Genomic DNA, 22,135 nt, shown 5'->3' with positions numbered 1-22,135 from the left:
ACTGAGCCTTTCTTTTTAAAGCTGAACAGTCCCAGCTCTCTCAGCCTTTCCCTTTGTGACAAATCTCTAGTGCCTTAATCATCTCTGTGGCCCTTCACTGGACTTGTGCCCAGGACTCAAGCACCTCCCATACAAAGACAGGCTGAGAAAATTGGGGCTGTTCAGCATGAAGAAGGGAAACTCCATGGAGACTTCAGAGCAGCCTTCCAATATCTGAAGGGGGGCTACAAGGATTCTGGGGAGGGACTGTAGGAAATAGAGAAAGAGGGAATGCGTTCAGACTTAAACAGGGGAGATTTAGGTTGGATATAAGGAAGTTCTTAACTGTGAGGGTGGTGAAGCACTGGAGCAGGTTGCCCAAAGAAGTTGTGAATGTTCCATCCCTGGCAGTGTTCAAGGCCAGGCTGAACAGAGCCTTGGGTTACATGGTCTGGTGTGAAGTGTCCCTGCCCATGGCAGGGGGTTGGAACTAGATGATCTTAAGGTCCTTTCTAAACCAAAACATTTTATGATTCTATATCCATGTGTCTGTCATACTGGGAAGCCCAGCACTGGACACAGTACTCCAGAGGAGGCTTCTCCAGTGCTGAGCAGAACGTAAGGATCACCTCACTCAGTACGCTTGCAAAGCTGCCCAGAGCAGCCCAGAATCTGCTGTCTCTGCTGCAGAGGTGTGCAGCTGGCTCATATTCATCTTGCTGTCTACTGCAAGAAGGACCTTCAAATCCCTTTCTGCAAACTGCTTTCCAATCAGTTGGCCCCCAGCATGTGCTGGTGCTTGGGGTGATTCCTCCCCAGGTGCAGGACCCTGAATTTCTTGTTGCTGAGCTTAATGAGGTTCGCATCAGCACATTTCTCCAGCCTGTCAAAGGTGCCTCTGGATGACAGCACAGCCCTTCTATGTATCAGCTCTTCCAGTTTTGTCTGAAAGTTTGCTGAGGGTGCTCTGTCCCATCATTAGGTCATTAATGAAGGTGTTAAACACTGTTGTCCCCAGTACCACCGTGGAGTAACAACACTGTACTGGAGTAACTGCCCTCCAGCTGGCCTGCATGTCACTTATCACATCCCTTTGAGCATAGCAGGTCAGCCAGTTTTCAGTCCGCCTCACTTTCTGCTCATCCAGCCAATTTAGAGATTGTATGAGGTTAAAATCCATTTCAGTAAATAAGGACCCATCAGAACATTGCTAGTTCAAAAATCCAGATAAATATTGCTGCAAACAGGAGATGAAAAATAAATAGTAATGGAAAAGCAGATGGGGAAGGCTGCAAAAGAACAGCAGAGGAAAGGAAGTGGGTAAATACAGTTTTGGCTGGAAGGGGAGTTCTGCTAATAAGCTGGGGCTTAGCTTTTCCTTTGTCTATGAGAGACTTTGGAAGTGTGGACTGTTTTCATTTTTTTAAAGAAAATAAATCAAAATGATGGGAAGAAGAGTTTGCAATCTAATTTGGAGATCTCAAAAAGCTCCTCCAAAAACCCTGAGCCTTACCATGGCTCAGTTTCCCAAGGACAACTAGCTGAAATCAATGTACTGGATTGAAACCCTTCTCATCCCCATAGGAAAATAACTTTCTTTTGATTATTGTTGATTTATACAAGCTTTTCCCTCTTGAATATGGGAAATGATCCAGTACTTAATTATTAGGCATTGTGAACCTCAAGGTTATGCAAGTTATGTACACGTTTATCTCTGCTTGTTCTGTTTAAATTGATACTAATTTGTTTTGTCGAAAGCAGAGTTTCTAATAAGATGTCTTGTTATCAGTGTTCCTGCTATGCTAATTAAACCCCTGAGACAGCACTGCTATATGGTTTTTCTTCCTGTCGTGAAAAAGAAGTGTTTATTTACTTCATAGGCATATGAATTCCTGTATTGCAGCTATCACCTCTTGCTACATAGTGGTTTATCTTATTGGGAGGGCAGCTCTGGCAAATTCTGCAGTCAATCTGTCTGTTGAGACAAAACAGCCAGGGGCTGCCAGAAAGGTGTTGGTCAGCCAAATGCCACTATAATTAGATGGATAATTATAGTCAAGGTCGTTTAAGAATTTGTGTTCCTGTCAGTATTTCTGTGAGCAAATGTCCCATTTGCAGATATTTGAAGCACTTGAGTATTTCCAGTATCGTATAAATTATGATAACCTGGAAAAGAACCCTAAAATGAGCACATGAATATCACCCAGGTTTCCTGTGGAGCTATGTCCTTGTGTTAGCCATCAGCTGTTTCACCTTTAGGGCAGTAAAGTAACCACCAGTGCAGCAGTACCACCAAATGTGTGTGCTTTTGTATGCCTTCAGAAATCAGCCCTTTTCCACCCATGCTCTGACCATTGAGTGAAGATATGTTTCAGTGCAAATGCTTGTAATGAATTTAGTGCTAAAAATATGCTTTGTGTATTCTGGAAAATAACTCACTTTTTTATGCAGGCTTCTGTAGAATGGTATTGCATCTTCAGTTACAGATATGCGGTGTTGTTCCTATGTAAACTGTTGGCGCATCTGGCTGGCTGTTCCGTCATGCCTGACCTTGACTGTGGTGGTTACTTGTACTCTGTCTACTTGTTAAAGGACACTTACATGGTCATGATCTTCAATAGGAGCAGTCAAGGCTTTCAGAAAATGAAGATGTGAGTGGAGGAACTGTCCTGTTAACATTTTCTGTTTGAAATGGAAGACAGTGAAGAACTACACAAGGACAGAGCTTACTGTTGTGCAAGAGGATGTTGTTGCTCGTAGCTCTGTGGCAGCAGGTATCACTAATGTCTGAATTCACCAGAGCGGCTGGATACAAGTGATACTAACTGCACCACTGAGTACTGGAGAGGTTGAAAAATCAAAGGACAACTTAACTGAGCTGTCTGAACACTGGATTTATACACTTTGTTTCAAGCAAGGTCATCACCTGAGCTTACTTTCTTCTAGCAGACTCCTCTAAGTGATGGTGGCACAGAGTAATTTTCTGTGTTGGTTTTCCTCCATAGTTCTAGTTCTCTAGTACTGTTGGTATATGCTAATAGTAACATTCAAAGTAATTTGTACTCTTCACTTGCTTTCTGAAGGAAATTGATCTTCATTCTGTCACATATAAGCTACAAGGACATTGTTTTTATAAGCTGTTCAGAACAGCTGCAACCTTTTCATGAACACCAGAGGAGGTTTTAGAACTGGTTTCCTAGAAAAGCAGGAGTCTGTAGGTTGATGCTACTAGAACATTGTCTACCAATTACACCAGACTGTTCCTTCTGGAAAACTGTACAAATGGGTTTTTCTTACTCCCCAAGCAAGGATGCAATTGTAGATGCAGTGTATCTGTTGTCCTGTAAGTTGAATTTTCTGTGGAGTGCTTTCTCTTTAGAAGAGCTGTAGGTAGGAATTATCCCAAGCTTGAAGGTGCTTGTTTTCATTCTTTGTTCAGTGCTGGATATTTCAAGACTCTTGACTGTTACTCAGTCCTTTCAGTTTTGTCAGAATCTTCTTTTCTTGCTTTAAACAAACAGTAATGCATGTCATGCATTACTTGCCTGAAGGCACAGGTTGATGTACTTCAGATAAATGTCAGCTTAGGTAAAATGTGCGAGGGAAAGGATTGTCTGCTTCCCTTTGCTACAGAAAGCTGGTGGCTTGTGAGGAGAGGATAGCAAAAGAAGGGAGGGGAGAAGCAGAAAACATCTGAGGTACTTTATCAGATGGGGTGAGCTGAGAAGCAGGAGACAGCATAGGTGCCAGATTTGAGCAAATACTGCTGAGTCTTGGTGGAGAGTGCTGTCGTGCAGGAAGGTACATCAGCCCATTAATCAGCTATGCCTCTTCACTAACTTTAGAGCATTCTAGGGAAGGATATAAGAAAATCTGTACCAAAACAGAGAAGGATCAAAAATCTGCACTCTTGAATTGTTTTTTGCATACACTTTGTTCCTTCTTTTTTCTTCTGCACAGTATCAGCTTTTTATTGTTCATAGAGAGACAAACAGACTCTTGTTCCTGAGGGAAGGGGGTGGTGGGAAGACCTGGGTAAGCGGGGAGGAATGTCCTGCTCACTGCCTGACTGGCTCCAGGTTGAAGACATGGGGAGTGGAGGGGGATATTTCAATATATAAGGAGCAGCAAAGTGTCAGAAAACAAGCGACAATGAAAACAAAATGCAGCCAGTAACCTTGGGGCTCTGACTCTGAGCAAATGTTTATCAGAGGAAGATTCTGCTGGACATCACCGGATAAGAATGAGTTGATGTCACTCTTGGCAAGGGTGGGAGCTCGGTTTTTTCCACACAAACAGCACAACACGGCAAGGGGGAAAGAGAGGGAAGGGTGGGAAGGAGGGGAGGGGAAAGAGGAAGAAGAGGAAAACGCTGTTTGCTTTAAACTGGGCTAATAAGAATATATAAAAGCATGGCTTGTTTTGTTGGAAAGGGTCTCAGTGCTGGGACATAAATAGACAAAGGTTAAGGATGCTTCAGGGCTCCTCCTCCACTGTGGCTCTGGAGAGCTGTACAGATTCCTGATGGCTGTTGCGTAATTTGCTTTGACTTGCTCCCAGTTCATACTATGGGCTCATTCCCGTGGCCCTTATTCAACAAAACCTCATTTGGCTTTAATGGGAGTTTTTGCTTGAATAAAGAAGTTCAGCTTTTGTGAACTCTGGTAGCATCAGTGCCTGGGCAGTGAATAGGAAGACCTCCCCTCACCCTCAATCCCTGCACACCCTTCTTTTAAAGCTTCATCATATTTTATACTTCAAATAATGCAGTGTTTTATTTACAGAAATCTTACACCAGGCAGGCAGGCAACAGAACAGTGAAGGCAGTCTTCCAATGGGTACCACTGAAGCTAAGAAGTAACTGCTGGTGTTTAGTGATCCTGATGGTGAGCAGTGTTGGCAAATACTTCAGAAAAGGTGTAGATACAAGGAGTGAATGTTATGATACAGCAGTCCCAGAAAAAAACTGATTCTAAAACCGAGTCTTGTCAAACAAAAAAAGCAGGGGAAATCATTTACAGCATCTAATCTGTGAGGTCTCTACTGCTGCTCATCCCCTGTATGAATGCTCTTAAGAGAGAATAGAAGTGACACAACTTTTTTTTTTTTAACATATGGCTTGATCTAATAACTTTTTTTTAACAGAAATAGGAGTTATTTGGTGTTTGCTCTGTTAGTGTTCATGCATTGTAGTTCAGAGGAGACTGTTTCTAGAGTGGCGCAAGTTAAACTAGGAAAGAGCTCTCCTAGGCTGAAATAAGTGCTAGTACTGAGCCTCCTAGCAGTATAGACATGAGGTACTTTGTGTCCTGTGTCCTTCCTTTTCCTCATCTCCACTATGTATACAAGTTGCTATGAGCAGCCTACAGGTACCCAGACATCTGTAAGGTGCTTGTGGTGGTAACAAACAGCCTTTCAGGATACTAGCACTTGCGGAAAATTGGGCTGTTCTTTTTCAGAATGTAACAGGATTTAAAAGCTGGATTGTTGGGGGCACAAACTTTGCAAACCAGTTCTACAATGTAACTTGTATTCAACTGGCTCACACTGCCAGGCTTTTAGAGCCACCTTGGTAGTGTCAGGAGGCAAAGCTTTACATTGACCCTCTTGATACACAAATCCCTCAGGTGGTACATTGCTCTCCGGAAGCTTTTCAATTTGATGACTTCCTGCCAGACCACACTATCTCATTCAGAAAATTCAGCTAGCATGGTGTTGATTGAATAGATTTGAGTGCTCTCTGTTGAATGACCTTACTAGACATGCACACACTTCAGACCTCTTTTGTCATGACTCAGCTATGGGTATGAGGAAAGAACAGTGGACCAGGCTTGAAGGCAAATTGGACAAGGAAAAGCTGTTGCGTCTGTGCTGCAGCTGTTTGGAAGTGCAGTCAATGTGGCTGGGAAGGAGGAACAGTCAGGTTTGTTGTGTGCTCCACTCCTTCACTGAAAGCCATCAGAATCAAACAAGCCATTTAACTGCTGCTGCAAGTGCTGTCCTCTCTTAAATTAGGTCAGAAGAAAACAATCACATATTCATTAGAATGTTGAGTGAAAACATTTAAGATACTAATGCATTTCTAAGAGAGTCTTAGGAAATTAAGGCTCCAGCCTTTTAAGTTTTAATGTGTTCTAGATGTTTTGTACTTCAGTTTTAAGGCATTTGAGGAGTTAGATACTATTGTATGTTGTTGTCATTTGTGTCTTCTGTAGAACTAGTTTTCCTGTTATCTTTCTAGCTCAGCCCAGGAAGAGATGCATGCATGTCTGCACTACCATTGTTCATTTTCCTATTGCTTTTAGACTTTTTTTTGTTAGAGTGGGGATGTTGATATGGTGAGAAAACAAGAAATGCTTCATGACTTCAGAACAAAACATGGTAACACTCTTCTGTCATCGTGCCTGTGGTTACAGATTCCCAGATGATCAAAATTCTTCCCCTGCAACTACTAAAAACAATTGTGGCTCATCTCCTTCTTCATTCTTTTTATGAAAGCACCTCTGAGCCTGTTTTTGTACAGCTTGAAAAAGCAGTGCTAATATAATTCAAAAAGTGAATATATTTTTGTGTACCAAAACAACATCTGGAACAGCTACTGTCTTTTAACAGCTGCAGGTCTTACAGCCTCCTGACATTACTGTTGAGCCTAATGTGAGCAAAATTTGCAAGGTCTATCACCTTTGTAAGAAACCTAAGAAAGCATGGATTGCATCCTGCACACAGAGAACCGAATGTCAGGATCATATTCCAGTTACAATGAATCAGTTTTACATGTAATAGTTGGTCACTTAGACCTGGATATGCATTTCATAGGGATTTGCTATTTTATTTTGCTGTGTTCAGTTTTATATACTGGACCTGATGAAGGGTTCACTTAAAGTCAAACTGAAGCCATCAACTCTGCAGACTGTGCACAGGAGCACACTGCTTCAGGTAAGGAGCACAGCCACCAGGTGCTTTGCTTGGCTGGGCTTATGGGAAGGAGAAGCCGTTCTGCTGAAAGGGGAAGGCTTTTTCTAGATCATCCAGCTTGAACCAGTATGTCCCACAGCATGTGAGTGCCGAGTATGGGAAAGGGTGGCTGATGTCGGAGTGGCACACCTCCATTTGGGAAGCAGTTGGCTATCAGAGCAAGGACCACTTATGGAGCTTGTTGGACACCCCTTAGCCTGCAAGTGCCAGCACAAGAGCTGAGCCTGTGTCTGTTGAACTGCAATTGCTATGGATGACCAGCCCAGCTCTGGCTGATAGTAACACCAAGTAACCACTTGTAGGCATTTGTGTCATCCTTTCTTCAATCTTTAATAATCTGAAAATCAAAGTCTTAGATGCAGCCTCACAGGAATACTGAGGCTCTACAATGTGCTATTAAGAGCTTTAAAAATGCAAGGTGTAGTGAAAAATAGCTCTTCCTTACCTTTTATGTTAACATAGCAGGTGTAGATAATGTGCTACCAAATGTTTAATTTTAAAAATGCTTTCATGTAAAATCTTGAAAACTTAATTTGGAAGCATTCTGCCTCTTCCTTTCTTTTTGTTTGTGGTTTTTTTTGGGTTTTATTTCCTCCATGTTTTTTTAACAAAGAGGATTTTCCTGGGAAAAAGGCTGTCTTTGGCTTTACAGCTCATCCCTTCCTGGTATTTTATTTCTTATCTGAAGGCAGAACCTTCTGCACAGATTATAAGAATTAATTGCTGTCAGTGTCACAAACTAAGTTATTGTTTCACAGAATCACAGAAAGGTTGGAAAGGACCTTAAGAGAAATTGAGCTTTATCGGCATAAATGTGCATATTAATATAGAATAATGTGATTTTCTTGAGGCTGGTTCTCTCTGGCTCAGGGACTCCTCTTGGATACTGCAGGATCCCGGGGCCCTGGGTGCTGCTGGCCGAGCAGTCCCATGGCAGCCAGGTGCTTGGGGGTGAGGAGGTGAGAGCTGCCCCTCTGCTGCGGCAGGAGGCCTGAGCTGGGGGAGCAAGCCTTGCTTCTCAACATGTAAGCCACAGTGACTGTGTATGCTCTGATTCAGGCCCTTTGTTAATTGTTAGAAAGGTTACAGTTCTGGAGCCTCACTGAGAGTTGCAACTGGCTTTGTGCATAAGCAGTACCTCATGGAGGTGTGTTAATTGAAATGCTGTTAAGTTTCTATTATAGTAAACCAACTCAGAAAGTCCAGTTTGTTTGGGTTTTTTTAAAGCCATACCAGATAAAATACTCAACAGTTGAGTGTTCAGTGTTTGCAGTTTTATTTGGCTAATGTGTATATTTTCTAGTGTTATGAGCAAAAAGAGGAGATGGATGTCTTCACCTGTAATTACTCTGGTGGTATTCTGATGTTCTGTGTGTTCCTAACATGATGTATGTTTCTTTCTATCTTAGTCAGAGGATGACAAGAGTGAGTCCTGTGCTTGCAGGGACCTTATAAATTTGTATGCCAGACTCTGCCCCAGACTGTGGAAGAATACCTCTGTCTTCAGATCATCCACAGGGTGGGAGAGCTGATCTAACAGCTGAGAAGAGGAAAGACGTTCCTACAACTATGTGTTTTGTGCTACTTCTGAGGCTTGTTGATGGGGAGCTGATAGTGATGATTGGGTAGTTTTTGGGTAGGTTGATGAGCCAATCCATCTGTGGAGGAGCTCAGTGAGCACCAGAACTGGATCAAGGACAGGGCTGGCAGAAGGGGTCCTAGGAGGGGTGGCAGAACAACAAGATTCAACTGGTTTTCAGAGGCATAGCACCCTTAGATCAACTCAGGATATAGTTATGTGAGGGTACCTTCTTAAATAAGGGCAGGGGACTCTTCCTGACTTCTTTCCAGCTGTAAAGGCTATACAGGTCTTGTAACGGACCTTAAAAGTACCTTGAGGGAGACATGATTTAGGATGAGCAAAACTCCACCTATCACTTATTTAGAACCATTATGGTAAGGAAGTGAAGTTTAGCTCTAAAATGACTGTTACTTTCCATGACAGGCTTAGGAAGTAGGTTCGTGCTCTGTGTGAGCACACCAGCAGCAGACTGTATATATTAAGAAAAGGGGTGTGTGTTTTTCCAGCTGCACTGTTTGGGTGGGAGGGGGTGTGAGTGGAGGGAGAAATGAACTGTAATGTTCTGGGTATCTCTAACCACAGAGGGAGTGATGCACGTGCTCAGCAGAGCTGGAATGTGGAAGTTGTCTGTGTTGGCTCTGAGATGTGTCTCCTGGGCTGATGGCCATGCTGGGACTCAAGTCATCATTGTCTTTCAGTGTGGAGAGCTGGGGCTCAAGAAGCTCCCAGGCTTGCTAACCCTGTGCTGTTACTTGTTGTAACTGATAAAAGCAGTACTCCTAATTTAGCCTTACCTACAGGTTACCTGTAAGGATGTGGTTGACCGATTTTGTCATTAGGTATTCAAAGCTTGTTTAAGTAGTAGCTTATTTTAATAGTAAGATGATTCTTTCATAATATTTTGCTAGCGAGTTCATTTACTGAAGTGCAAAAGGAATGTAAACTACTATGGAGGAGGTGCAATTTGCTTGATGTTGGGATTTTTTTTCCTCTTTCCCCTCTGGGGATATTAAAACACTTCATGCTAGGGATTCCTTATTGTGCCTTGTCTTTCTTCAAGGCACTTTGCCACTTGACAGTATTTGACAGGAGATGATAAACATGGAGGTAATACAGAGCACAGCAGGCCACTTATTTCTGTGTAACTGTTGAATGTTTTAGGTGCCCTAATAAGCTCCACAAAGCTGAGTGATTAGTTTTTTAAACACACTGTCAAAAGTAAATAGTGTGTGCATTGCCTCCTCGTTTTCTCAACCTTTGAGTAATTTCAGTATCCTAAATTTAGTTGTTACAATTTCATGCCAGCTTCATGTTTCATTCTGGCCAGGGAAAATACCCTTATGTTTCAATACAGTGCTGGGAACAGTAATAGCTACTTAGATATTAATATTGGTTGGAAAATGTTATCTATTGAGTTACTTCTGAAATTGGTTCTAATGGATACAGGAAAAGAATCAAAGCTGACTGAGGAAGGAAAGCACATCATCACTTGAGTTTGGCTAACTTGAATTAGAAAGGTAGGAACAAACCCTGACATACAGATACATGTGGGAGAGGTAGGACAGGGAAGAAATACCGGATGGTTCAGACTTTGGCAGCAGGCATTCACAGAAGAATTGTCAGATGGTAGGATCATTTAAATAGAAAATAGCTCTTCCTGAATAATTTTGTGCTGATTGGGTTGTGGGGTTGACAAAGAAAGAAGTTTGTCTGAGGGCATCCAGCTTCCCAAAATGATGCTTGGCTGGACAGGAGGAATGCAGTGAGTAGACTTCCCTCTCCTTTACTTGGTTGGACTTGTTAGTAGATAACCACTTACCTAATAAATAGTCCAGTTAAACTTGTTATAATGAAAAGTAAGCAAGAATTACTTAATTCCTGTGAAGTATATGCTGTATGGGCTACATACGTATGAGTTGTTCCAGAGTTCGAGGATTCCAGGTGAGGAAAACAAGACACAAATGGAGAACTCAAACCTTGTTTATTAATGTAGGAAAATATAAAGATACTAACAGATACAGTAAAGGATATTTTTGAAGAGTGGGTATCTTACCAACCCCAGGCCCCTGTGAGGACCATCAGGAAACCAGCTCTAAGAATCATCACTGCAGTGCGAGGCGGCAGGCTCTGCTGTAGCAGGCATCCCCATGGAGGCAGTGTTGACCTGGGTGGTATGGGATTCTGCTTCACCGCATTGCATGAGGCTTAAGCTTTTATACTAACAAAAACGCACACTCATTCTGATGCAGGGGGCCAGCCTACATCAGAAGAAGTGGCCAGCAATATCTAGAAAGGTCTCCGAGGGTCGGGGCTTTTCCAGGGAGTTCTAAAGCAGAACTTTCTGTGGAGGAGCCAAAGCAGGACCTTCCAGGGAGGAGCCCAAGTGGACAAACAGTACTTTTCAATCTTTGGGTGTTTCACCATGGATCATTATCTGTTGTCCCTGACGCAGTTGTACAGTTTGAAAAGTTTCATCAGCCCACTTGGACTTTGCTACTCCTAGTGCAGCCATTCCAAGTAATGCTGATAAAGCCTCAGAAAAGAAATAAGTATCATCCAAATTTTGATTTGGATGTGAAATGACAGCCCACATCGCTAGCAAAATGGCTGAGTGGTAAATTGGGTAGCATGTAAGAAAAAAAAGTAGAAAATACCAGCTCTGTTGCATTTACAAATTACGCTTGTTCTTCACTATGTTTTCCTGAATGGACATAGTGGAGAAAAATTACCATTCTGCCTAGCACCTGTGGCCAGAAAATGTCAATAGTATATTTTGGACAGTACTTCTTTCATGTATATTTTAGATAGTGCTCTTGGAAAAATGGATGAAGGCTGTGACACAGCCATAACTTTTGATCATAACGTCATTTTTACTATGGCAATATGCCCTTGCACATTGGGGCTGCAGTTGGAATTGAGGATATAGTGTTTGTCACAACAGAAGTGAATGATTTCTAAGTCTAGCACTTGACTATATTTTGATCTGATACAGAAATTCCCTGTGAGGAAAGGCAAAGAAGATATCACAGGTGTTGTCTACTCTGTGATAATACAAAAATGATGGAAAATACATGAGAAGCGATGCTATATACCAAATAGAAGCTGTGTATTTCATGTATATAAGAGATGGTTATACCAGAATCAGTACTGGCCTTTGCCTGCAATTATAAAGCACTAATAAAAAGTTTCATTCACAGATCCTATAACTTACTTAAAAGGAACTCTTTCAGTGAAGTTCTCTTTAAAGTTTTGGTTTGGTTTTTTTTTTTGGCAGTTTTAAAACAGTTTGTCTCTATAAGAGAAAACTGAAGTCTTGGACTTGCTGAATCTGTAAGGAAATGGTCTTGCTCTGTGCCATGCTGTGGCAGTAAGTTACAAACATAAAACTCTCAAGTTGACATCTGAACTGAAGAAAGTGCCCAAAAGTTTGGAGAAAACCAACGTGCAGCAATATTGGTTAATCTAATAAAATATGTTACTTGTTGAAGAAGCATACCTCATTTACAGGCATGTCATAGATGTAATCCATGGGCCTGAAGTGCCATTTTGCCTTAATTTGTCTTTCCTGTAATGTGGGCTCAGGCACAAGGCCTATGAATGAATTACCACAAAGAAAACTAGGCAGTGATCTGGGGCTTGCAGCAGTTCAGACACGCTGTAGTAATTGCCTCTGTGTGTGCTTTTGCCTGTATGTAAAGAGCAACACAGTGTACTCTGCCCCCATGGTATTTACTTGTTGTTAATGTGTGTACACAGGCTGGTTATTGTGGAATAGCAAATGTGCCCCAGCTTCACGTGGGTGCCCTTTTGTTCAGAGGTGACTTTAGATGTCACCTTTCTTCTAAACCAATGAACACTGGTTGTTGGGGTTTTTTCCTGCTAGTATGTCCTGTGTCGTGTGGATGAATATCCATGCACTTGGGCCTAATAAAATAACAAGGCTAATCTTTATTACTAGTAATAGGATCACTTAAATAAGTTTTAGCTTGTAAAGTTTTAGAAATTTTATTTAAAAGAAATGGAGTTTATTTGTTCCTGCTGTCCCTTTTCCTTGTGCAGCCTAGAAAACTTTGCATCTGCTGGCAAACTTCGACCAAATTTTGCACTGGGAGAGAGATACATAATGTAGTTATGGTCCTATTATTTCAAGGAAGATGGGTGAACAGGTAAAGTTGAGATTCTCAATGCTTTGCATGTATAAGAAAATGGAAGTTTCAGCTTGATGTTGCTAAAATGGAGAATTCCCCTCTGTCCTTTCCTTCCATCTAATCCACCTCTCCTGAGACTAGCTCTAGTTTTTGATCTCCTGGTGCTCTGATTCCTTTTCCTAGAGGAGAAAGGAAATCACTGGATTAGTTCTCTGTGGTTTTAGTAAAGTGAATAATGCTCTGTGCAGGAGCTGTGGTGCGGCACGTGATGAGGAAAATGGGAGTTGGACCATCCATTTTGTGGAGCATGTACGTGGTGGTTGGAGGGAAGAAGCTGTTGATTTGGCTCTGGTTGTCTTATGAACCTTTATTAGATGTCTGAGGATCTGTGTGGGAGAGACCATGTTGATACTCAGTGGTCAATGCTGACAGTGCTATAGGAAAGCAGGCTCTGCTGCCACCTGCCCTGCTGGTGTGTGGCATTTGAGGGCAGGAGAAGGAAAGGGACGTTCTGGTGGTGAAGTCATTAGTTCAAGGGACAACAGTTTCCATGTGGTGTCAGATCATTTAATCTCTTGGTGCCTGAATTCTTCATCTTATGAAATGACATTAGTCTTCTGGCCTTTGGGTTTACAGAGTACTTAGGATATCAGGGTCAGTTGTAGCCTGCGGATATCACATGCTTACAGGATTAGGACATGGTAGGTCTTGGGTCTCTCAGTGTGTTTTTATCAAAACAAATGTTGCTGTAGGGTAATACAGCTTATTGCATGACACAGAGCCATCATCTCTCATTCTCCTTGGAATTATCCCATACATTTTTCCAGCCTTGTGTCTATTTTTACACTTTGGGGTTTGTTGCAGGAAGTTGGCCACACAGTAGTGCAACCTCATAGTTAAAACCACTTCTTTTCTGTATTACTTGTGTGCTGTAGAAGTGAAAAATCAGTGGAGACATGGACTGAGTAGGATCTTGGTTGCTTTTAGTAGACAAAGTGCAGCTGTGTGCTTTCCTTCGGAGTACATTCTGTACCTATTTCCATAACTGAAGCTTCAAAAAAAGGGGTATCAGACATGCTTTCAGTTTCATGGCAACTGCTAGCAACTTAGTAATAGCCATCCTTAACTGACACGAGAAAGCTTTGATAATATATAGACATTTTTGCACAGTCTAGTCCTATGCAAAAATGAGGCTCAATAGAAGTGCAGAAATACCATAAACAAATAGTCATTTAACAATAATAATAGCAATACAAAACTTCCTCTGAATCACAGTTTTACCTAATGTAAATTATGTGACCTTAATAGGTGGAAATCTTTAAGAGTGTGAGGGGGTTTTGTCTTTGAACGGTAGCAAACTACATTTTTTTAGGAGCTTAAATATCTTGAATCCTCTTAATGTTTGTGAGTTTTAAGACAAATGGTAGGGAAACAGAAGGGGAGATGTTTTGAATATCTTGGAGACTAAAGCCTTACAGGCAATAGGTTACACTGTGCTAGGAGGCTGAGGCACAGTATTCATACTGAGAGCACATTTGAGCTCTGCGGTTAGAAAAGTTGCCTGTTAAACGATGTGACAAGATGAGTCTTCAGCCCATCTGTCACCCATGCAGAAGTAAAAGGTCACATGGTACTGACTCCAAAGTAGAGGGAAAATCTGCTGTTACAGCCAACATTCCTTGCCACAATACAAATATGTTCTTTGCTCACATAATAGCTATTCAGTTTGCCTACAGCCATTGTGTTCCTCCATTAAAGTTCAAAGGAATTGAAAATAGCACAGTCAACAAAGCCAACTTTTGTCTTGGAGTGAATATATATTTTATTACAAGGTGTTTTATCAGTGAGGTTTTTAGAAAATGAACTGGTCTGTGAAAAACATCATGTGGTCATTCCACATTTATGCTTTCTGGGTGAGTAGCAGTGATTTTTCTTTATCTTATTTCAGTTTCTTTATGGTTGACATGTACTAATTCTGTGGTGCATGTTCTTTTCTTAAGGGCAACCTGCGTTTCCAAATTTGGGTGTACAAATTATGGCTAAAACCCCCCAACTGACCAAACACCAGAAAGCCCCAAAACAAAACAAAAAAACCTGTTTTGACCCTTTAAGCTTTGCTGAAAATGTAGTATTTTCATAGATGTCAAAAATGAGAGAGGAAGTGCACAATTAAAGTATTTAGTCAATACGAGCCTTGTAGATCTGATTAGCTTATTGGTTTGGTAGTGTTTTAATGCCTTTTGTTCTCCTGCACATACATGTGTCGTTACTTATTTTCAATAGGTCATATTAAAGTCCTCCTGCATGAAGAATACATTGGAAAGAGCTCTCAGCTAATAGCAAGTTGCTGCCTCCAGGCTTGTGCAAGCAGTAACAGTCAAGAAAGAAGACTTGGTCTTTAGGGATGTAATTTCATGTGTTTCTTGTGTGGATCTTTTTTTGACACTTAGGATGCCTGAAGGTACTGGCAGAACAATCTCCCCATGCAAACAGTAACAAGAAAGTGACTATAACAGTTAACTTGTGGCCACCGAGGCCAGACTTTATTTAAGAAGCTGGCCAGATAGGTAGCTTCTAGCCAAGAGCTTTAGAAATGCTTGATGAGGCAAGCTGTGGGGTTGGTCATTTTTAGATACTCTTGGAACATAGGAAAACTGGAGACTTGAAAAACACTAGTGTGTTTTAAGCTAAAACTAATGCTGTTTCAGTGAGGGTAAATGAAATAACTCAGTGCTATTTCATTAATAGTAACCATTGTCTACTCAAATTCAGTAAGAAGAATTGAAAAGGTTTTACTGTCTTGGATTAAACTTATGAAGAGGAGTTTAATTAAAAGTAAGGGTGGTTAGAGGAGAAGCTGGGAACCGCTGAAATAAGGTAAGTTGCAGGCAGCACAGGTGATTTCTAAGGGTGGGAGAGAAAAAGTGTAGTTAAACTAGTGTGAAGTGAGCTATAGGGTAAAAGGATTTTCACACAAAAAAAGGCAAAAAGAAACTTGTGTGAGGAGAGTAAAAGCTTACAAAACTCTAGCAGGTTAAACAGGAAATCAGCAGGAGGCCAGAGCGGAAATTCCTTAAAACCAGCTTTCTGCTAGCATATACTTTATAGATTCTCTAGAAGCTTGCTGAAGAGTCTGTTGGACTGTCTTCAGAGAAGAATTTCAGAAAAGCAAATAAATGAAATGAATGGGCATTTACTACAAAAGTAGTACATTATTCTGTATAGGGATCAATGAGAAGTGCTCACAGACGAGGCTTTTAGGGAAAAAACGGTAATGTACACAGCAATAAACCTCCATGAACAGGTACCAGAGCTGGGAACACTTCTGTAAAGTTGACAAGCTATTGTTAATCATGGTGTGTAGTCTGTCACTTCATTTAACCTTGCTCTCAGCAGAAGAGGTAGTGACGTGCAGTACACTGTAATGCATGTTCTTAAAAAGACTATTGCTGATTAGTGCGTCCAGCAAAGGGGCAGCAATCATAGAAGTAACTGGATTGTTAGAGGTGTAACCATTATACATTGTAGAAAAATTGACTTGGCTTTTAAGGAGAAAAGACAGGTCTCAGGTTAGAGGGATTTGAAGGTGTTACAGAGGTAAACAGAGAAATAAATCAGAGAATTAATAAATCCCTAATTTTCTATGGGAAAGGAGACTGATCCGTGGAGTTCTTGAGCTTGGAAAGGTGATGGGAGAAAGTACACACCGCTCTATAGATTTCTGTTGTATCACAGCACAACTACAGTGTAGCCAAGTGTAAAGCCAGTGAAAAGAGTTTTCTTCGTGTTGTGCATAAATAAGCATCTTGCTTATTACCACAGGATATTGTGGAGATATATGTATACCTTTCACAAAGGTTCAGTGAAACTGAACTTATAAAGGTGTTTTCTAAATGTCCACTGTTACCAATGTTGGAAGCAGTATTCTGGGCAAGGTAGACTTCTGTTCTTGTTAAAAAAGGAGTTACTTTTAAAGTCCTCCCTTATATTCCACAGAAAGATTGGTTAGCTGATGACAGCAACCCTTTCTGGCCTTAAAATTAGTAACAAGAGCACAGTATCATGTGCTTTGCTGTCTTTAATAATAAATTAACAACTGTGGGCCTGTTGGTTTTCTTTTTGTAATGTCTGCTGTTAGTTGTTGAAAAAAGGGATTGACAAGTAGAAATATGGAGGTCAAAAATGAATGCTTTTCAAATGGAAAGTGTTCAAGTTGTTAGGATTGTTCATTAAAGCAGCACAGCACAACTGTGGTGGTTTGCTATGTTCTGTATGTATGTAGAATCAGCATAGCATGTACAGCGTTTTTTCAAGAACTTCATTTCTAGCCATAAAAATGCTTTTTAAACTAACAGCTTTCTTCTGCTCAGTAGGATGTGATTTGTTGGAAGTGTATATTGACCTGGAACCAACAAGGAGATGACTAAGTAGGAGGAAAATGATTTTAGCATGCCTCTGGTTTGCCAAGGAATATGGAAACAATAACAGATTTGTCAAGTCTGTGGGTCAGCTAGCTTTGTAGTGATATATGATATTTCTCTATGTACAGCATACTTGGTGTATTGGGTTGTGGCTTTTTTTTCTAAAGCACCATTTGGGAGCTGAAATGTGAATCTTTGTCCCAGTTGCTGTTTATCACCTTCATGGGCATGCTGTTTACTGATCAGATGTATCCACAGGAGGTGGGAGATGTTGGCTTCTCTTCATTGTGGCGGGTACATAATAAGGTCTGTCTTCTTATTTTGGTTTATGGTGTAATTTGATAGCCAAGACTATGCATGCTTGGCAGTTGTCAAAATGTGTTTGGTCCATGCACTAAAGCTCTGCAGTAGTCCTCTCATTTCCCTGTTGTTTCTTCCCTATCCCGAGCCATGACATCCTCCATGCTGCCTTTCTGTACAATGCTGGGGTATGTTGCATCATTCATGTGCTAAGCAGTCTCTTCTTGAGGTTTCAAACAATGCAAAGATGATTCCTGGTGGAATCATCTTCGGATTCCACCTTCCTTTTTCAGAAGTGAGCCAACAGCTTGAAAAATGAGTATTCAGTTTAATAAATTAAAACTTTAGATGCTGTTTTCTTGCTTTTAAGAGCAGAACCATGCTCTTGGGATGCGGGGAATGACAATCACACAGATGAAACTAGGTATACTATTTCCTTAGTGAAGAAGGGTAGTAGCTCAGCACTTAGCTGCTCTAACATGTGCTGGTTACCAGGTCCAAGTTCTGGCTGTTTCGGGAATGTGCCCGAAACACTCAGTGACCTGTGTCTCTCCCCATTTTGGCACTTCTAAGAGTGATCTAATATATATTTTCTTGCAACGGATATGATCTCATATCCTCTTACAAACCATGTGTAAACTAGCACTGAGACATGGTCCTGTTCAGTTGAGAGTTCAAAGTGTGGGACAAGGCTTTAAGAAGGAAGCAGTCGTTTTAAAGAGAGTAGTTGTTTAGTAATACCTGGCATTTCCCAGTGCTGGCTGTCTCTCTTAGCGTGAGCAAAAATGGTGGGTCAGCTTTTTTGGCAATGGGAATTTCTGCCAGGTGGAGGGCTGGATGGCCTTTTCCATGCTGTTGTTTACTGTGCTCTTTCCTTTCTTGCAAGCTGAAACTCTTAAGCTGGCTTTTTCTCTGGCATTGTCAGCATGAGTCCAGAGGTCTTTGGAGAAGCTAATTCCTTTGGCTTCTCCCTACTTCATCACCCAAAACAATACCATAGTCTGTCTTTAAGCAGCATATGCTGTTTGTTTTTTATCGCTACTCCAAACATTTGTACTGGATTGTATTTCTACTTCTGCTGCCTTATGAAGGAATTCCAGCTGAACAGTTAATGTCTCCCTTCACTTGAACTCATGTTTTTCTGGGTAGTGAATTAGAGGCTCCTTACAGTTTATTAATTTTGCTTTTAGCATTATGTAAGCTGTACAAGGTTGTAAGTACATAATATAAATTTGATTAGTGTCTTCCTTTATAGCCCATTTTACAGTCCTTGGCCTATTTCACTTCAAAATTCTTACAAGCAGCATAAGTTGGCCAAAATACACACTTCATGTTAATTAAATCTCTTAAATGGAGTCTAATTTTCTTCCTACTCTTGAAGCTGGTGAGAGATTAGTAATAAAAGGCAATTAGTTGGTTGATAGCATCATGTATTTGATCAGTGCAGAAAGAGGATAACTGCCTCAGGTGTATGGTGAACTCTTCATTCCTATGTGAACATTCAACATGTTAAAAGTTGACAGCATTATTTGAACATTTATCCTGACAAGATAATTTCAGAACTAACAAGCAGAGGAAACACTAGAGCATGGAACATACACATTTTTAAATAGCCTAATTTCCTTCAGTGGGTTTGCCCCCGTCAAAGTTTTGTACTTCAGCTGAAAGTAGGCTGGAAAGATCTGCAGCTAAAATTGCTGGGCTTAAGGTTTTTGTTTGAGATGATCCTTTCTAAAACATAAAAACCAATTCACTAATATACAGGGGTCTGACACTAAATAGTGAAGTGTCTTGTTTCCTCTCATGACCTCTTGACTCAGGCAGTGCTGTAGTAGTGGGCAACAAGTCACTAAAACAAAATTACCTTTTTTTTTCATCTTAAGATGAGGAAAGAAAAGATTTTGTGCAAAGGGTAACTGAGAGCATCCTGAAAGAATAAAATGTTGAGTGTCGATGAAAAGTAAACCTACTTCATTGTATCTGATGAAGTTGCTGTGTCCTGGTTTTGTTTTGAAGTCTATCTGAAAATGTTTTCAAAGAGGTTTAACTTTCTCAGATTCATAAGATGCATCTGACTTACATCTCGGTTTCTATCACGTTCTTGTGTTTTGGCAAGAACTCTGTCACCAGTTGTAGCTTCCAATAGGCATGGGGGCCGTCCAAAATAGTTTCCATTTCCCACTGAGGTACGTTCTTAGAAGAACTTTTCCAATCCAAATAACTGGCATTTATTACTTTTTAATTGCTTAGTGTGATATTTGCTTACATTTGCTGGTTTAATGTCTTTTCCTGTCTGTAAACTGAGAGTCCCGAAGGGCACATGTGTGCAGTCACCGAATTCAGTTTACATAGTTTGATGGATGTTTTGGGAAAGGCAGATTGTGCATATGTGCTGTTTGTCACAGATGGTGTCCCAACAAGAAAAAAGTTACGGTATTGCTGAAGGAAAATGAAAAGGAAGTAAGTAAATGAATAGCAAAAAAAGGATGGCCTTAGAGTTTAGCATATTTTTTTCCAGCAGCCTTGGAGAATGTGGTCAGTATGGCACACGTATGCTTGAGCTCAGCAAAGCTTCTCAAGTTGCTCTATGAAAGCAACAAACAACGGGCAGGAGAAACTTCTCCGGGCAGTTTTGTTGCTTTGGATATTACCCGTGTCCTAGTTTTAAGTCTAATTCCAATCTTAATTTAAAAAAAAAGTATTAAAAAATATATTGCTAGTCTTTGAGATAGTAATGAAAAATCTTTGAAGATGAAAGTGATTTGAGTTTTTTAAAAGGCAATGTAGGCAAAACATGGCCGTTTCGCTTCTACTAATTTAGCTTAGGTGAGTTATTTTTTTCATTCAGTTTTTTTTGGGGGATCAGTGAATTTTCAGGCTTTGGTTTTGACAGCATGATTCTAGTGAAAATAGTTTGAGTCCCTTGCCTATATGGGAGTGCAGATCTCAACTCCTTCCCCTTCTGGCATGCATAAATGAGGAGCGGGTTCATTTTTCACAGCTAGGATTGTTTGTGGAGGAGAAGAAACAGGACTTGGTTTACACACTGTGTTGCTGAAAACCAAGCTGATGTGCATTATGCACCTGCATTTAGATTCTGTGTTTAAGTTCTTTCAAGGAGGGCTAAGCTGTATGGCAAACTGCTATTTGCACTGTTGTAAATCCTAAACATCCATAAATCTTCAATCCTGCCCTTCCTACTTTAAGCTTTCACTGGGCTATTACATTCCTGAAGTCCATTCAGCAGCCTAAGGTCCTGAATTAACTTTATATTGGGTAATGAAAAACTGTCTTCTGGGTTTGTTCTGCTGCCTCTTGGCCTGCAGCTGAACTGGTTACGTGAACTGTCAGATTAACTCTGGTACTTCCCTTGCCTTGTAGGACTTCTCAGTGGGCAGACCTCTCCGACCAACACCAAACTGGAAAAGCTGGACCCCCAGCAGGTGCTGCAGCTGTGTCTCCGGTACCAGGATCATCTTCACCAGTGTGCAGAAGCTGTTGCCTTTGATCAGAATGCACTTGTGAAGCGGATCAAAGAGGTACTGCCTGCAGCGTGCCTGCTTCTGGTGGGGAAGGGCTCGGGGCATCAGCTTGGCCATCTTGTGCTGTGAATGCAGGTGCTTGCTGTAGATTGGCCCTGGGTCACTTGCAGCAGTACACGTCAAAGTAAACCCTGTAGAGAAACTTTGTGGGTGTGTACATCAGGCAAAATTTCCTGGCTTTCATTGTGGTTACTGCTAGGCGGTGTGTTTGTTAGTTATGGTCTATGGTTCCTGGCCATAAACAGGAGCAGTTCCTCTGGTATGGCAAGTATTACAAGCAATTGTTGAAGAAGGAAAAGATGACTGGAATTTTAAAGGTAACATTTCTTACCTAGGTCTTTATAGCATACATTTTATTATATTTCATGGTTAGGCTTTAATTTAAGGAAAGAAATGGTTATATTAAACTCTAATATGGTTCTTTAATGTATATGTAGAGCTAGACTTGTTTTCAAAGCCAATAACGTGGTGTATCTTCTTTGGTCTATATGGCAAAAAGATCTTCCTGTGCTGCCGTTTTTAGCACTAAACCATTTGAAAATCACTGATCTGCTTAAATATTCAATAATACTGTTGGGAAGGAAATGAATTCCTGGCGTGAGCATCCTATGATTGGATTGTCTTTCTCATGTGTAACTACTGATGTTGGAAGCAGTAAGATGGCTGGCAGTTTTGTGGGGGTTTTGGTGTTTCTTGGTGGTTTTTAGTTGTTTTTGTTGGTGACGGTGTTGTTTGGGTTTTTTTCAGTCAAGACACTGGTATGAGAGGAGATGCTGTTCAAAAATGTTTTCTCACATGCTCCCGGTTGTACAAAAGTACAAGTACCTTTCAGTATCAAAGAAAAATTGTTGAGCAGGTGGTTAATTCTTATTCATGCAGTATAAGCAATGACCTTGATTCGTTGTTGCTCCATTGGCTCAGACTTAAGAAAATCCCACATGACAAACTGGATAATAAATTTGATTCATGGGCTGTTTTGAGAAGCTGCTGTCATCGTGGAGTTTTAAGTCCAAACCAACATGGGAGCCATTAAAAAGGCCTTTTTACTTTGGTGTGTATCAAGATCTGAGGCCAGCTATTACACAAGATATAAAGATATTTGCAGATGTTGGTGACTCAGATCACACAATCTCAGAAATGGGATTTAATTGCCAGCCTAATGACAGGTACTGCATTAATCCAAGAAGA

The 22,135-nt window shown here is 40.9% G+C and overlaps 1 protein-coding gene across 1 annotated transcript in view; it reads left to right on the top strand.

Moving 5' to 3' along the window:
• The window catches only part of BORCS5 (BLOC-1 related complex subunit 5), a 66,741-nt gene that overhangs the window by 24,693 nt on the left and 19,913 nt on the right, over positions 1 to 22,135 (top strand). Inside the window, exon 3 of the mRNA XM_005147982.3 lies at positions 20,787 to 20,944. Within this exon, the coding sequence (XP_005148039.1) occupies positions 20,787 to 20,944 (158 nt within the window). The remainder of the gene's footprint in view (positions 1 to 20,786; positions 20,945 to 22,135) is intronic.

Source organism: Melopsittacus undulatus, chromosome 5, assembly GCF_012275295.1.
Source record: "Melopsittacus undulatus isolate bMelUnd1 chromosome 5, bMelUnd1.mat.Z, whole genome shotgun sequence".
NCBI classification, from domain to species: domain Eukaryota; kingdom Metazoa; phylum Chordata; class Aves; order Psittaciformes; family Psittaculidae; genus Melopsittacus; species Melopsittacus undulatus.
Note: the sequence above shows the minus strand (reverse complement) of the source record. Positions and strands in the feature narration are given on the sequence as shown.